Source organism: Crocodylus porosus, unplaced genomic scaffold (genome assembly GCF_001723895.1).
Source record: "Crocodylus porosus isolate Cpor-Errol unplaced genomic scaffold, CroPor_comp1, whole genome shotgun sequence".
In the NCBI taxonomy this organism is placed as follows: Eukaryota; Metazoa; Chordata; order Crocodylia; family Crocodylidae; genus Crocodylus; species Crocodylus porosus.
The window spans coordinates 95713630-95729370 of NW_017728943.1; the positions used below are offsets into that span (position 1 = coordinate 95713630).

The 15741-nt window shown below is 40.4% G+C and overlaps 1 protein-coding gene across 1 annotated transcript in view; it reads right to left on the minus strand.

Moving 5' to 3' along the window:
• The window catches only part of RYR2 (ryanodine receptor 2), an 810210-nt gene that overhangs the window by 227716 nt on the left and 566753 nt on the right, over positions 1–15741 (minus strand). Inside the window, exons 42-48 of the mRNA XM_019549810.1 lie at positions 14678–14792; positions 13831–13963; positions 10671–10774; positions 9834–9969; positions 6095–6281; positions 5251–5356; positions 2251–2371 (exon numbers count right to left, since the gene is read on the minus strand). Of these exons, the coding sequence (XP_019405355.1) occupies positions 2251–2371; positions 5251–5356; positions 6095–6281; positions 9834–9969; positions 10671–10774; positions 13831–13963; positions 14678–14792 (902 nt within the window). The remainder of the gene's footprint in view (positions 1–2250; positions 2372–5250; positions 5357–6094; positions 6282–9833; positions 9970–10670; positions 10775–13830; positions 13964–14677; positions 14793–15741) is intronic.

Below are 15741 nucleotides of genomic sequence, written 5' to 3' on the forward strand. Positions count from 1 at the left end.
TATAATGATACAGCTAAGAAGTATAGGCAGTCCTTGACTTACAATGTTTTGAGTTACAACGTTTTGTGCTTACAACATTTCTAAATTGACACCCTGTTTCAACTTTCTGATGTCAGTTTCAACTTTACAATGCTTGATCTGATATGATGCCATGCCAGCGAACAAGTCATTGTGTCACCCATCTCCCTGGAGAACATCTGTCCAAACTTCCTTGGACACTTTCTTTAAGAAAGCAGACAAGACTCCAGAAAAACCTGCAGCTAAGAACCCTTCAAAAAGTCCAGCAAAGTTGCCTCAAAGAAGTCCTTCCAAATCAATATGATTGCTATTTGCAATATAAATATATTAATGTAGATATATTAGTCATCTATAATTGATTGAGTACAATATTCTGGGGTATTTTTGGTGAAAATAGGGCATCAGGCCTTGGCTCAGGAACCAATTTATAACATCATTTCCTATGGGAAAATCAGTTCCGAGTTACAATGTTTTGACTTAAGGCGCAGCTTTCAGGAACCAATTGTGTCATAAGTCTGAGGACTGCCTGTACTACCAAAGAGGAGGTATACCTTTCCCCTTGATACAAATGCTCAATTAGGACTCACTGAAGCAGTGAGCTTCCTGTAGGCAAACTCATGAGCCAACAAAAAAACTGAATAACTTCTAGCTGCCCAGAAAGAGCTCATTGTTAATCAGTTATTACATTCAGTTCTGCTAACAACAGAAAACTGGATTCATCTACCAGGCAGAGATGGAGAGTTAATTTTATTTCTTTTTTTTCCCCCCCCCACTAAAAAAGAGAGAGAGAAAAATGCATTTTCCTGATTTTTTAAAAAGTTTTAACATATTCTTTATGTCTGTTTTTATTATTTTGCAAAAGAAAAAGGCATAAACTGAAACCTGTAAAACCACAAACCTCTAAAAACTGAAAATTTTTTCCCTAAAACAAAATAGTGAAATGAACAATAACAATTTATCTATTTGTTCTCTAAGTTGGGATAGCATCATAACACTAGTAGTGCTTTTCTTTCAGCAGAAGTAAAATGGAAGGGGACATAGGGCATCTATACACATTCTCCAGGGTGCAAGGAGGAGGCCCTTTAATTACAGCAGCTCAGAAAGCCTCTTTAATTAAAGCGCCAGCACCGATAAGCCTTCTGTGCTTCAAAATAGTGAAAGAGGCACCTTAACTAAAGCTTCCATGCAATGAGCTTTAGTTAAAGCACCCCAGCCACCATTTTGAAGTACAGGGATGCTGAATAGACATGACATGGAAGCTGCTGGAGCATGCTAATTAGCAAGCTCCAGCACATTCAATTAATATATAGCTTTGTGACACTTAACCAAATGTCTCCACTACAAGGGATGAAAGTGCTTCTAGTGATATCACTTAGACAAAGTATTAGTGTTGTATCATTCTGAAGGTCTAGACTATAAAACGGCTCTAAATTAAATGGGAAAAATACAGAAATTATCTTTAATGTGCCAGCAATGAGACTGATAAAACACTGACATGGAATTTTAGTTGAAATGGTTAAACTAAAAAAAAGTAATGGATTACTTCTATAACTGCTAGATAGAAACAGCCTCCTCCCTCTATTAAAAAAAAAAAACAAAACCCAAAAACAGGCTAGTAAACAGTGGAAACCATTGAGGGCACAAAGAAGTTCCTTAAGGCAAAAGAGTGCCTTTACAACTGGGGTATGATATAGCCCATGGGCTGGACCTGGCCACTAGGCTCCCAAGAGGCTAGATACTGGTGGCAGAGGAGCAGAGGCAATGTTAATTACAATAGCAATTAATACTGCTGACACGCGTCCTGCCATCACATTTCTAGATCTGTGGGGAGCTCCATGGTCTAGATGACACAGCCCCATGTGCCAGACTGGGCCCACTGACCGGCCCTGTGTCACTCATATGACAGGTGTTGTATAGGCACTGGCACATTTCATGCTAGTTATTTTGCTTAACTCCTTGTTTTTGTTAGCCTGCTCTAGTTTCCCAAAGGGCTTAAATCTTCTCACTTTGTTGCTCTTCCTTAGGACAACTCTGGTCTCAATGATGATCTCACTGAAATCAGTGGGTCATTATCCATCATTATCTACGACATCCAAAAATGTAGTATGAATTTTGTAGTGCACATTAAAAAAACATTAATTTCCAGCGAATATGGAAGGAAATATTGATACAAACATCCAACCAAAAGAACAGAAGGTGGGGGAAGAAACAACTGAACAGCAGTCTTCTTACCTTTCACTATTGTTGGCATGTGGAAAGGAATGCTAATTACACCCACCAAGTCTTCCAATGGAATCAAAGACCGCAGTATTGACCTGATCCTAATAGCTTCCCCTTTGCCAGCATGGATTAGCTAAGTGAAAGCATACAATAAAAAGAAAAATCATTAAGCATTTTTCTCGCACACCTGCATCTATCTTTGCCTGCACCCCCTAGAAAGCTTCTGAGGTACATATTTATAAGAGTAAATATGAGTCAGAGTAAAACTACACTGAAGAATATACATTTTGCACAATTTATATGTTCTTTGTTGTCACATTGATTCCAACTGATAGATTCTAGAACCGTGGAATTTTTATTATTTGGGAAGAATGATTTCATTTTCAATATTAAATGATGGGACATCTGGGGAACAACACAAGGTGCACACATGTAATAGGCCTAATGCAAAAAGCCCCTTGAACAGGTAATGAGCTTAGTTATCTTGTCATCAGCTTCACTATCCTAACCTGGTCCACAGCTCATTCAGGTGGCCAGGAACTTTTAAAAAGATCAGGGCACAGTGTTTCTATATCTAACAAATAATAATAATAATAATAATAATAATAATATACCTCTCACATCAGATAATTTATAATAAGGATGACCTAAATATTTGAGGACTTTAACAATCTGACATTTAGTTCAAGTTTCAAATGAATCTGGAAATATTTGTCAATGCAAGGGAGCAAACTTGCAAAATTTAGTGTAACTTTGACAGAAATGGTGTCAAATTATGAATTAAAAAAAAGGGTCTTAGATAACATTTCCTAACCCCATCTTCATTCATCTATTATTTCTGTTCATAATTCAAAATCCAACATAACAAAGAGTTAGGTAAATAATTGAGTATAGAGGTAATTCTGTTAAACGTACTGGGACTACTCCCACACACAAAAAAATCCTATATTCTTTGAAGGACTAGATGTTAAGTTTGTAGGCCCTTTGGGGTTTTGAGGCAGAGACCATCTTTGTACAATAATATGCATTTGTTCAAGGCCTAACGCTATGATTTCCCAACCCTTGATTGGTATCTTTAGTGCAAATACACACATCAAGATGAAAAACTACTTTCTCTCTCATAACAGAACTGATTCTTAATATGTTGATCAGATAAAATACTGTTTTTCCTTTTCTATGAATCAAATAATTTGTTAAAAATATATACCAAGAGAGTAAAAAATAATGCTGCTTAAGACTTATTTTACAATCATGCAAAAAGAAGGAAAGTTTGAGTAGTTTGATGGGCTAGATGTTACCACACTGTGCTGCCATCTGAGAAAATCGAGTTCACAAACAACTTCTGGACCCTCTCAAGAAAAGCAACAGGAAAATTAATGGATTGGTTTTTGTTTTCTGAAAGGAGCAATATAAGCTTCCTTCTATGCTTCTATTTCTTTTTTCTTGTTACACTTTTCAAGAGTGGATCAGTAGCAACGACAGGAAAAGGAAAAACAAGGGGATCTCTGGCATTCTTACAAGATGAAAACGTAGAGGCCCCTGTACAACTGAAAGTACAGAGGGGTGTAACAATCAGGAGAGGATCCAAAGGAGGTGTGAGGGCACAGCAGCAACCCCCATTTCATCCCACACCATGGGGGCAGCAGCCAAAGCAGCAGCCAAAGAGTTCTGTTTAGTCCCAAAGCAGGTAAGATGCTTCCATCCTGCTCTTGACACCTGCTCCCTTCCCCTCCATGCTCAGTGGCACCTTCTTTCCATCTGTTCCCCCTGTCTCCTGCCCACTGGCTGCCACCTCCTAACTGACCTGGGATAAAATGGGGCTCCAGAGTCATTCCAGCCACAGTCCAGCTGGGCTATGCAGGGAGTCAGACTCAGCCAGGGACAGGGAGGTTCCCCTTTCCTTGCCTGTCCCCTGGGAGATTCCCCACCAGCTCAGGGAGGGAGAATCTGTCCGCTGCCACTATTGTCCCCAGCCAAGCCTAGGTCCCTGCACAGCCACTCCCTGAAGCCCTGCAGGGAAGGGGCAGCTGACAGAGGCAATGGCAGGTGGGTCTTTCCTTCCTGTGCCTAAAGGCATAAGTAGAGGGGAGAGGGGGAAGAGAAAGGAGGTCCCACTGATGGGGTGCCAAGAGCAGGAGGGGAGATTCTTACCAGATTCAAGTCCCTGGCTGCTTATACCTCATTGTACTCTGTCTGGTCTGTTTGTGGCTGGAAACAGAGGGTGCAGCACCAGTCAGTGTTCCTTCACCTCTCTTTCCAAAATCCTGGATCTGCTTATGGTAACACTTGAAACATTTCCAAGGGAAACATACTGGGAAACAGTTTGAAAAGGAAACCTTTCAGCCAGGATGTAGAAGTATGTTCCCTGTGCCATTCCCTAATTGTAAAATTTTAAAATACTGCAGCTTCCTCTAGCACCAGCCAAGGGGTGTTAGAGCAGGATGCAGTGACCTGCAACTGCTCTCAGTCCCTTCACTCCTTTGTTTTCTGACAGGGATCATACGTAGAGGGGAAAGAAGAGCAGACAGCCAAAGAGGAGGAGGAGGTTCCCCAAGCCTCTCCCTCCCACCTTGGAGATAAGGGGTAGAGGGGATTGGGGCTTGAGGTCCTAGTTCTGGCACAGGTCTGGCAAGGGAACTGGAAGGGTATAAGCCTGACTCTAGGTCCCATGCAACTCTTATGTGTTGCCCCCATTCAGGTGTAAACAAAAGTAAAACGCTTCAAATAGTACCTCATTTCAAGAGGTACTATTGCAAAACATTTCAACCACTTCTAGAATTCTGATTTGCTATGTAGATTCTAAGGGCAAAATTTGCCTATACACAGATTTTAGGAAATCTTTATAGCCAATATTAATCTCTCAGTTCCTTAATCATTTTCATCAAAATGATCTCATGTTTAAATACTGCACTGACCATTGCTTCAAAAAAGTAAAAATCCAGTTGTCTAGACCACCAAGCTATCAACAAGAAAGTAGCTCTACTGGACAGTATTTGAAGAAACAAGACTTACGTGCATTTCAGGGGCACAGCGTCCTAAGAGGTCAATCAAAGCAGCATAAAATGTCATGATGGCATTTCCCATGTGGATTGTATCATCTTCTTGTTCTTCCATCTCACTTGTGTTTATTTATTTGTTAATGGAAACAAAATATGAAATATAAAGCAATACATCAGCAATAAAAATCGACAGAAGCTGGGAGGGTGAGGGAACAGAATCTGCTCACAATTACAGCTAAATCTTGGGTGAGTTCACTGCCTTCAGCTTGCCATGAGATTAATTTAGAACAAAACTATATTGCCATATCTAGTACTATTTATTCTCTATTGTTGCAATTTCAAGTATATTTTTCAACTCATTGGGCACAGAAAATAAGTACCTAGAAAACAGAGGTCTTCTTGCATTTTAATGCCTGAGGTACCTAACCTAATACAATGCTACTTTACATCCTCCTTTTTAGTAATGTGTAGCAGGAGATTCCACTGAGCCCTCTAGTATTTGGAGGAAACATTTGGGAAAGTACAGACTACATGCAGCACCTATTTTCCTTCAGAACAGGAGACTGATTCCTACTTATCTGACTGACAAACAACAGGAAAGAATCCTAAAAGAGAACGAAGATTTGATAACCAGTTGCCTGGTTGGTAACTCTGAGTTAAGGCAGAGACGGTGGCAGCTGGCAGAAGATACACCTCCTATAGAACTTAAAGAAGAAGGGAAGGATATTTTCTTCCCATGCAGTGAACTAGATTATGTGATAATAGTTTGAGAACAGACTAAGAACAGGCATAATGAATTGGAAAAATGAGATTGAGCAAAAAAGCATAAGTTAGTTAAATTGCTCTCTTGCACTTACAGGGTTTTACAGGATCCATTACTAGGGGAAGGTCCATCTCTGGTAGGATCTTCTGATATTTTTATAGCTTCCTCCATGGCAGCAAGTAAACCGTTGCCTCCTTCACCTCTCAGCGCTGGACCAAAGCACTCGGGGCGACGAATAAGCAGCCTGACCACAACATTAGCATTCTCTTCAACACTCTCTCCTATCATATGACAGGTGGGGGAGGGAAAGGGGAAGAATGACAATTCAAGATAATACAAATTCAGTACAATTCTGAGAAATGATCAGATAAAAGTTCATGATGAAGACGTGTCATGTCTACATCAGTACAATGTAGACTGTAATTAAACACCAAAGACAATTTCAATTTTGCTCAGTTACATAATAAACAAGGAGAAGTATGACATTTTGTAATACCACTGAGAAGAAGCAAAGATGATTAGTATTTTCATATTTAAATCCTTTGATTCTGGCTGCTGTTCAGTTTAAAATGTGTAAAAAGGTTCTCTATTGTCTTGATTTCCGCATCATTAAAATTTACTTGATATTGTGAAGTCAGAAAGAGATAAGAAGAGCCTGATTATATATTACTTTCACCATAAAAGTGATTAAATAAAAAAGACATAAAAATAACACAGATGCTATATACCTACGCTGAAGTTTGCACTCGTGTCAGAAGGCTGTCCATGTACCAAAAAAGCAAGTAAATACTGAAATCAGGCCCCATATGTAGTAGTGTAATGAGGGCAGAAAGAGTAGGGTGCCGACTAGGTAGGAGTGCCAGAATTGCTCTCATGGGGTCTTTGCCATTGCAGGGGGCAGCCCCATGCTGTCCTGCCAGGTTGTAAGAGCAAGACAGTGCCACACCATGCAGTATATCTGGCAAGTGAAGGGAGGGGGTGTTAATGGAATTGTGGGAGCCTTTGCCAGAGCAGGCATAGTCCTGCACCCAATTTATATGTATTGGTGGAGGTGGGGCAGGAAAAGGAAGAAGTGAATGGGGCACCAGGATCAGCTCCCAGGGACCCCACTCACAGAGCTCCTAATGTCTGAGTGGAGCTGATGTTGCTACTGCAGCACCAACAGCATTCCCTTCCACCCCGGTCTACAGTAGTCACTATACCGCAAACCTAACCCCAAATATGCAATGAGCTCACTGTGCCCCTGCTTGCAATGGTCCTAATAATAGTGTTTTAGCTCTATTCCACCATGAATTTTGCCACATGGGCAAAATTTTGGAAACTGTTTAAGACTGGAAACAGATATTACCTTCATGCCACCACAGACATTTTTATGGTGGCAGAAAGCAACAGCAAATAGATGTCCATACAGTTGTTGGTGCCACAATGCGTCTGTGACAAAGGGTATTTGTCACTAGTGTGTAGCTTTATAGCTTTGGACATCCATTTGCTTTATGTCAGGAGAGAACAGGCAGCCAGACCTGCTTGAACTCTGAAGTCACCCTGGTCAAGCACTCTCTGGGCTTGAGGGAACTGGTCCTGCATCCCTAGGAATTCCTGCACGGAATCAGCCACTCAAGCCCCTGCCTGGCTTTTCTTGCTTCTAGATACATGCCCTGGCAATCTCTGGGGTGTCTCTGGAAGCATGAAAAGTTGGGTTATCCAGCTTCCAGAGATGAGCCCCCAAAATTACAGGGAGTTAATCTCTGGAAGTGGGGAACTCCAGCTTTCCCCACTTCTAAAGATGCACTAGGAGATGCCAGGGGCATACCTCCGGAAGTGGGGAAAGCCAGGACGTTCCAATTTAGACCAGAGGCTAGTACTGTCAGTCACTGACTGGTGGCCGCACTGCAATATCTCAGCTTTCCCCACTTCCAGAGACACATTCCTGGGATCCCTAAGGTGCATCTGTGCAAGTGGGGAAAGTCAGGGGCCCTGCTTGCCAAGACATGCTCCTGGCAATCTCCAATGTTCCTGAAGAGTTCTGAGGCTGCATCTCTAGAAGTGATATCAACATATCTTATATGTTGTGCCACAAGTACAATGGGTGGGACAACGGTTGACATGTTTCACCCAATAATATGGACTTGTCCTTGCACAGTTCATCTGCTTCATTTGGCAATATCTATTTCTAGTAGGTGACTAAAAAGTGCTGAGGTGCCTAAAATTCATTTGAAAGCCAACAGGACTTAGGTTCTTAATTCATTAGGTTCTACAATTCATAAATTGTAAGAGACTGGAAGGAACCTCACAAAATCATCGGGTCCACCCACCCTGCACCAGGCCCCCAAACTAATAGTCTGAGTCACTTTTGAAATGGGCTTTTAAATGCTTAGGCCAACTTAAAATTGATTCTGTATGCACCTACAGTTAGTTTTCTAATACAGGCAGTCCTCAACCTGAGACGTTTTGAGTTACAATGAACGGCACTTATAAAGTTTATAAATTATAAATTAACATCTTGTTTTGAATTTCTGAGTTTCAACTTTATGACGCTTGATCTGATGCCATGCCATGCCAGCAAACAAGTTCACTGCATCACCCATCTCCCTAGGGAACTTCTGTCCAAACTGCCTTGGACACTTTCTTTAAGAAAGCAGACAAAACTCCAGACTCCTGAGAAGACTCCAGCCAAGAGCCCTTCAAAAACCCCATCAAAGTCACCTCAAAGAAGTTCTTCCAAATCAATGTGATTACTATTTACAATATAAATACATTAATGTAGCTGTATTACTCATATAATTAAGTGAGTACAAAATTCTAGTTATTTTTGGTGAAAATAGGGTATCAGGTCTTGGTTCAGAAACCAATCCCCCATTTATAACATGGCAAAATTTGTTCTGAGTTGCAACATTTCGACATAAGATGTGGTTTTCAAGAATCAATTGTGTCATAAGTCTGAGGACTGCCTGTACCTAAGTTTTAGGCTCCTTTTCCAGGAGGGCAATTCAGTTTGATCAGGCTAGGTGCCAGGATCCTTATCCAGTCAATGGGGAGACTGAGGTGCCTCTGAAGAGAGATGAAGTTTTAGGTGCATAGAGAGAATGAGGAGATGTAGAATGACAATTGAGGGTGCCTAGAGGTAGGCAAAAGCAAATGCTAAGCACAAAAACATGTCCAAAGTCTTGCACCTCTCAGAAGCTTAGGCACTGATTTCTGCTGAATATTAAGGGCCTCCAGTCACTCAGCCTCCAGATATTTAGCCCTTTGTCTAACAATAGGTTCTTATGATCAGTACTGATATGATTCATAATGTTTCACTGTCCTTCTAATGTAGTGGTGGCACTCACCTTTTGTCCAGTAGCCTAGTGATTATAGCATTTGACAAGGATACATGAGACTCACTTATTAGAATCAGCTCAACCTCAAGGGATTTTAATCCACATCTCCCAGTTCCCAGACAATCCTCTAACCCCTAGGATATACAGTAGGGCCACTGGTAGCCAGAAAGTGCAAGAAAGCAAGTGAAAAATAACATTCGTTAGTCCAGTATCTATAGCTTTCTTCTGAAAGTGAGAGCCCTAGGTGGACTGACTTCAAAAGAAGTCAGTGAGAGAACCCTCACTACCTGGACACTCTCCATGGGATTCTAGTGTAGATCCATAGGGAAAAATGTACTGCCAAAATGGAAGTACATCATGACTGTTGTAGCAGCTGGCCAATTTGGATAGCTCTTTTGAACTTAGGTAGAGTCCTGTTTCAATGCCAATGTATATTAAATGACAGACTTAACATTGATAAATATTATTTAGAGTTTTAAGAAAAGTATAAAATGGATAGGGTCCTAAAAGTACCATTGCAAAAAACAGCAAACCGAAGAAAATCCAGATATCTTTCTCCTTCAACTGGATTCCATCCAATGTCTGGATAGCCCTTAGAAATCAACAAAGGGCAGCTTTGCAAACCACATCCAGCCAGATAGCGAACTACCTAAAAATAATTTAACATGAAAAAACAAATTAGTCCTAAAAGGAGGAAAGTCACAACTTCAGAAGAAAGTTTCCTCATATACAATCCACAAACTAAAGTAGCCCTTATAAAAACCTCTCATGGTCTCATCTTGGACAGATCTGAAGAGCAATATTTCATCTTCATCCCTCTCCTTTGGCTGCCCATGATACTGTCAACCATAAGACTTTTCTGGAAGTTTCATCTCCCAATTGTTCTCCTCCTGCCTTTATAGTCATTCCTTCAGTAGGCTCTTAATTATACTGCAACCTTCAGCAAAAGTCCCAAATATCAAAATTCTTTAACTGATTCCTCTTGTCCTTCTTCATTGTATCCTTATTTGAAAACATTTCTTCAACCGTATTTTCATGCTGACAACTCAGAGATCTACTCTTTCATTTTGACCAGTCTCCCAGACAAAAAAAACCCTGGTCTGTCTGTTTGACACCTCATTGTGGGTGTCCAGCAATCAATTTAAGCTTAGGGTACCAAAAATTGAACTTTCACTTAGCATACTTTCCACACCCCTATGTCTAGTTTTCATCCATGTCGTGTTTTTTCTTCCTGAACAACATTTCTAAAATACAGATTTTCTCCTCCCAACTAGTGATGGCAATGCCTTTTTGCCCTCTCTGTTTATATTTTCATTGCCAACAAAAGACTATAAAAAGATGGATACCAACCTTTTCCAAATCAGGTTCCCTTAGAGCTAGTGCAAGTTCATTGTTATCCATCACAGATGCTGCTGCAACATCTAGAGGGGTTGATCCTCGCATAGAAGGGGATGCTGTTAAAATAACAGTTAACACTTAAAACAACAATTAGGTGCATGCATCTCAAGTTCAGCCATTACACATTTGTAGTTGCAAATATCCATTCAGACACAATGCTTTGTTTTATGGGCTCAGATTTTTTAATTTTTTTTTTTAATTTACAACTTCCCAAGTTTGGTTTTATGATCATAATTTTGGTCATTTATTCTGTTCTTAAAAATGGATGTTAAATGTATTATTTCTAAATTAATATGGTACAGTTTTAACTAGTTCTCAAAGACCCCCTCTACACATGCAAGTAAAGGTGCAATAGGATCTAATGCATGATTCACAAAATCACATCTCCTGCCTTGCCACATATGCATGGCAGGAGGCACATTTGTGGGGTCACACATTAGATCCCATTCTGCCTTATTGTCAGTGCAGAGGTAGCCCGATCCTAGACTCCCCCTGCACTGGCAAGAAACAAGCCCTTTGTGGTTGGGAACCCCCTCAGCTTAAGACCTCCCAGCCACATGGGCACCCAGTGCTTCCCGTTGCTGGGAGATCACTGCTGAGGCAGTCCTCCTGCCCTTGGCATTTCCCCTGGGGTGGGGAGTTTGCTGCAGTGGTGATCCCCCCACCACAGAGGTTTCATGAACCCCTGGGGTGGGGAGATCATAGCCATGCCCTGCAGCTTCTGGGTCCCGGCACCAAGAAGAACACTGCAGGGAACCAGCACCCATAGCTGTGGGACTCTGGGTCCCAGCAGCTGCAGGCTGCTGCCAGCTCCTGGGGCCAAGAGTCCTCAGCAGTAGCAAGACTCACAGCCCTGGCTGGACAAGGTGCACTCTTGTGGCTGGGAGCCCGTATCTGATGGGGCTTCCAGCGGCAGGTGAGACCCTGCTACACGTGCAAATTAAAGCTTGATAGCAACCAGCTATAAAGTTAGCGCACGCTTTTTAGGTCTACCTTGATAGCTGTTTGGAGCTTCTTGTTGTGTGATAGATACTTTGAACACGTAGCTGGTCTCAAGGTAATTGTGTAATTAACTAGTGTATTGTGTGATACCTGTCATGTGTAGGTGTTGTCATAGTACCATCACCTCATTAAAAGGGAAAATGACTATTTTTACTCCAAAATTAAATTGTGACAATGCTTCTGTCCTAAAACAACATTCTAACAAGGAAAGCTTAGATTATGTACCAAAAAAAGGCACATAATTGCCTAAAAAACAATTTAGGCAGAATTCAAGTACTTAAATCCAAGTAAGCAATCTACAAAAAAACAACCTAAACGTTTAGACAGCTGAGAGTCCATACACAACTATGTCCATGTCTGAAAAACTTACTCAGGTGTCTAAATCTGCTACTGCAGATGTCCAAAACTACAGTCATCTTGGCTGCACTGACCATTTCAAAATCTACCTTGTGCTTAACTGTATTTGCATTCACAAAATAGGTGCTCCTATACTTAAGTCTTCTCAGGGTATATCCATGCTTCAATAGCAGCTTGCCTTGACCAGAATATTTCTGAGACAATCCCACCCCACCTGTTCGACACAAAAATGTGCCAATGAAACTTCTCCAGGGTTATCCTTATCATACCAGAGATTAAAGTTGTGTGAATGGCTGCACATGGATGAACCCAGAGCAACCTTATTTGTATATATATGAAGGTTTCAAGCAGGAGTGAGTGTATGGAGCATGCTTGGGAACAATGAAGACATATTCTGAAGGGCCCAATTTGATGGAGGTGCTCAAAGCACACTGGAAACACACTGGCAGCACTGAGTCAACCACAAAACACAGCAGCCACAGCCACTTCCATTCATAAACAAAACAGGGGGAATAGGAGGAAATGGTAGTACCCATGCTAGCCCATACTGTTGGCTGGATTACCTATCCAGAAAGCGTAAGATGTAGGTTATATACCCTTCAGCATGAGGTGCTTTAAGTGAAACTCTTTCACATTCTAAGAGCATGTCTCTAATGGTCTAGAAACTAAAGCTGCGGGGAAGGCATTCTTCACATCTCTTTTTAAAGATAGGCCACTACGTAATGAACGACTTGTAAGTCACGTAGCCAGACAGAGACAGCGTGAGAACAAGGGTCTATCATCCAGTGACAGAGGTACTCAGCTAAGGAAGGGGGAGGCCCAGTTTCTGGTTCCCCACTCAACACCCTATACATTTAGCCAATGGCAGTAATACAAAAGGCAACAGGCAGGAACCCTCAGAAGCAGGAACTGGAACCCAAGTCTTTCCCTTCCCAAGCAAAAGTCATTACCACTGGACTATAGTCAGATGCATATTCTTGCTTGCTTTCCCTTTGGACTCACAAATCTTAAATTCCTTGCTGCACAGTGTCTCAACTTCAGTAGGAGACATGAAGAGTGCCTGGTGGTTTGGTCATCCTTCAAAGAGGTGAGAAAGGCTAGTTGAATCCCTTTAGGATAAAGAAGGTCAGTAACCTTGGGTCTCTGCATTTCTGAGTGATATAAAAGTTTAGGAACTCCCCCCAGCATCAACTTGATCCTTCAAAAACTTAATTCAGAATTCACTTACGAGCAACTTCATACTCATACAAGAATGAAAGCACCACTATGCCCTTGTCTCTGCACTTGCCATGGCACTGCACCCTGCACAAGGTAGAAGAACTTAGCCAGTCTGGGCGAGGACAGCTGGAAAGATCCCCAAGAAAGGAAACTGCAGGCACTTAATTTTAACTTGCTAGTCATAAATTAGAGCTTGCCCTTACTTGAGATACAAAATGTAATCCTGCATTTCAGGATCAGACTCCCCTGTCTTTCTTCTATGTAAATACAAGTAAAATTCTTGGCTAGACTACCTCCTCTTTGGTCTTTGCCACTTCAATCTCCTCATAATTGGTAGAGCTCAACCATTCACCTTTAATTTTACTCGATCCTTAAGTCTGAGTAACTTTAGAATCTTTTCTTTGGAAGACTCTTTTTTCCAATATAAGTATTGCTGGAAGCAGAAGTGGGTGGGATATGTTAGTTTAAATCAATGACATATTTTCAAGGTTTATATATACAACACATTTTAGATACATTTTCTATTATTACTTACCAAGTCCAACACTGCTATTTTCCAACAAATAACTAAGATGATCAAACATAGCTTTTTGATTCTGCCTGCTGATGCGGCAAAAATAACATAGAAAACGACAGCAGTTTGCCACCATCTTAGGAAATGTGATTTCCTTAAAATAATAATAATAAAAAAGATTAATAAAAAGATTGTTAGAACTAATATATATATCTCAGTATATGCTTACGCCTTTATCATATTAGTCTTCATGAATTTAAATTATACGCCAAACCTGCTAAGTAACCTTTCCACACAGGCCTCAGTGAAATCAAAAGAGCTCAGAATAAGTGTATACCCTCCGTAAATCTCATAGCACAGATTAAACTACTGCTTTAACAAGAGAAGAAGACACATCTCTAAACATGAGAGTCAAACACTGACATATGCACAGAATTCAACTCCAGAGGCTAATTTTATGGTCCTCTATAATGGGGGGGAGGTGTCTGTGTGGGTGTCTGTGTGAGAGAGAGAGAGAGAGAACTGGAAACTTTCAGACAAGAGTCACTTGATATCAATACCTATAATATTTACAAGTGTTATTAGCTATTCTTTGTCAGTGTGAATATACACATACTTATCTTATTCCATAACATGAATGCTATTTATTCTAAATAGATTATAAGGACAATAATGAGAAGCTATACAACATTTTTGAGGTGGTATACTACAGTAATTCTCTCCATGTAGAACTCAATTGTATTTTTTTCTAATAAAATGAACATGACTGAGGGCTCTTAGCACCTCCAGTAAGCTCAGCACCCTGTACGAGTAAGGTTTAAAAGGCCAAACACTAAATTCCCAGTCTTCTACCAATGAAATCCTTTACCTTGGATTCTCCTCCTCCAAGTACATTTACCATCACTTCCATAACAGTCTCATGCATTCCTAAAGCTCTCATAAGATTAGGATGTTGGTAAAACACTTTATTGTTCATGATGTCTCTAGGGGGAAACAGAATAAGAAACGAATTATAACGTACTGTTCGCTAAAAAAACCCATTTCATTTGTTTTTCTGTCACATGATAATCACAAACCTATCTGTCTGAAGAAAAACCCTACTTCTTCATTCCTTACACAAGGTGCAACTCCCTGTGCTTCCCTCAAGACTGGAGGACTGGTTCACAACATATTACATTTCAGAATTAAATTTACATGGTTGCTGATCAGTAATTTTTCCAACCAGCTTTTTGTGTTGTTTGGAAAATGTTGATTTATTGAAACCACAACTTTTTGCAGGAACATACTGGTTTTGACACAGCTTTTGTCATAAAATGCTTCCTAACTATCATGCCAATTATATCTCTTTCCTTTAGGCATCTGTCTGCAAAGACTGCCATCAAGATCAGGGAAAGAATAGAACACCAGATAGTTTCAATTATCATGGCATTGGTATTGCCAGTATAAACTACAGGAAGAATAAAAGCTAATAAGATCTTTTTCCTAAAAATGTTTCCCGTAATATGCAGATGATTGCTCAAGAGGACATTTGTCTCCATCTACACTACTTCATCAGTGTGAATTTTAAGAGCTGAGCATCAACCCTAATTATGATGGTGTTTTATATATATATATAAGGTGAAAGTGTCTAATGAACATGCATATTTTAAAAGGTAATTATGTTTCTCATTACATTGCAGCAATGCTTGGAATCATATGCAGCCTAGAAATAAGTGTGAAAGCATTCTGCACCAGATTCACTCAACTGATTGTGTTGAGAATCTCAGAATATGCTTTCTCTTTAATCCTGGCTTCTGGATTTATGCTGTTGTGTGAAATGCTCATCTTCAAATTAAAAACTTTTTAGGAAAAACTTGAAGATATGAACACTACAGTCCTGTAATAAGGGCACTCCCTTAGGACCTAGGTTTAAGATCTGAGTCTATGTTCATT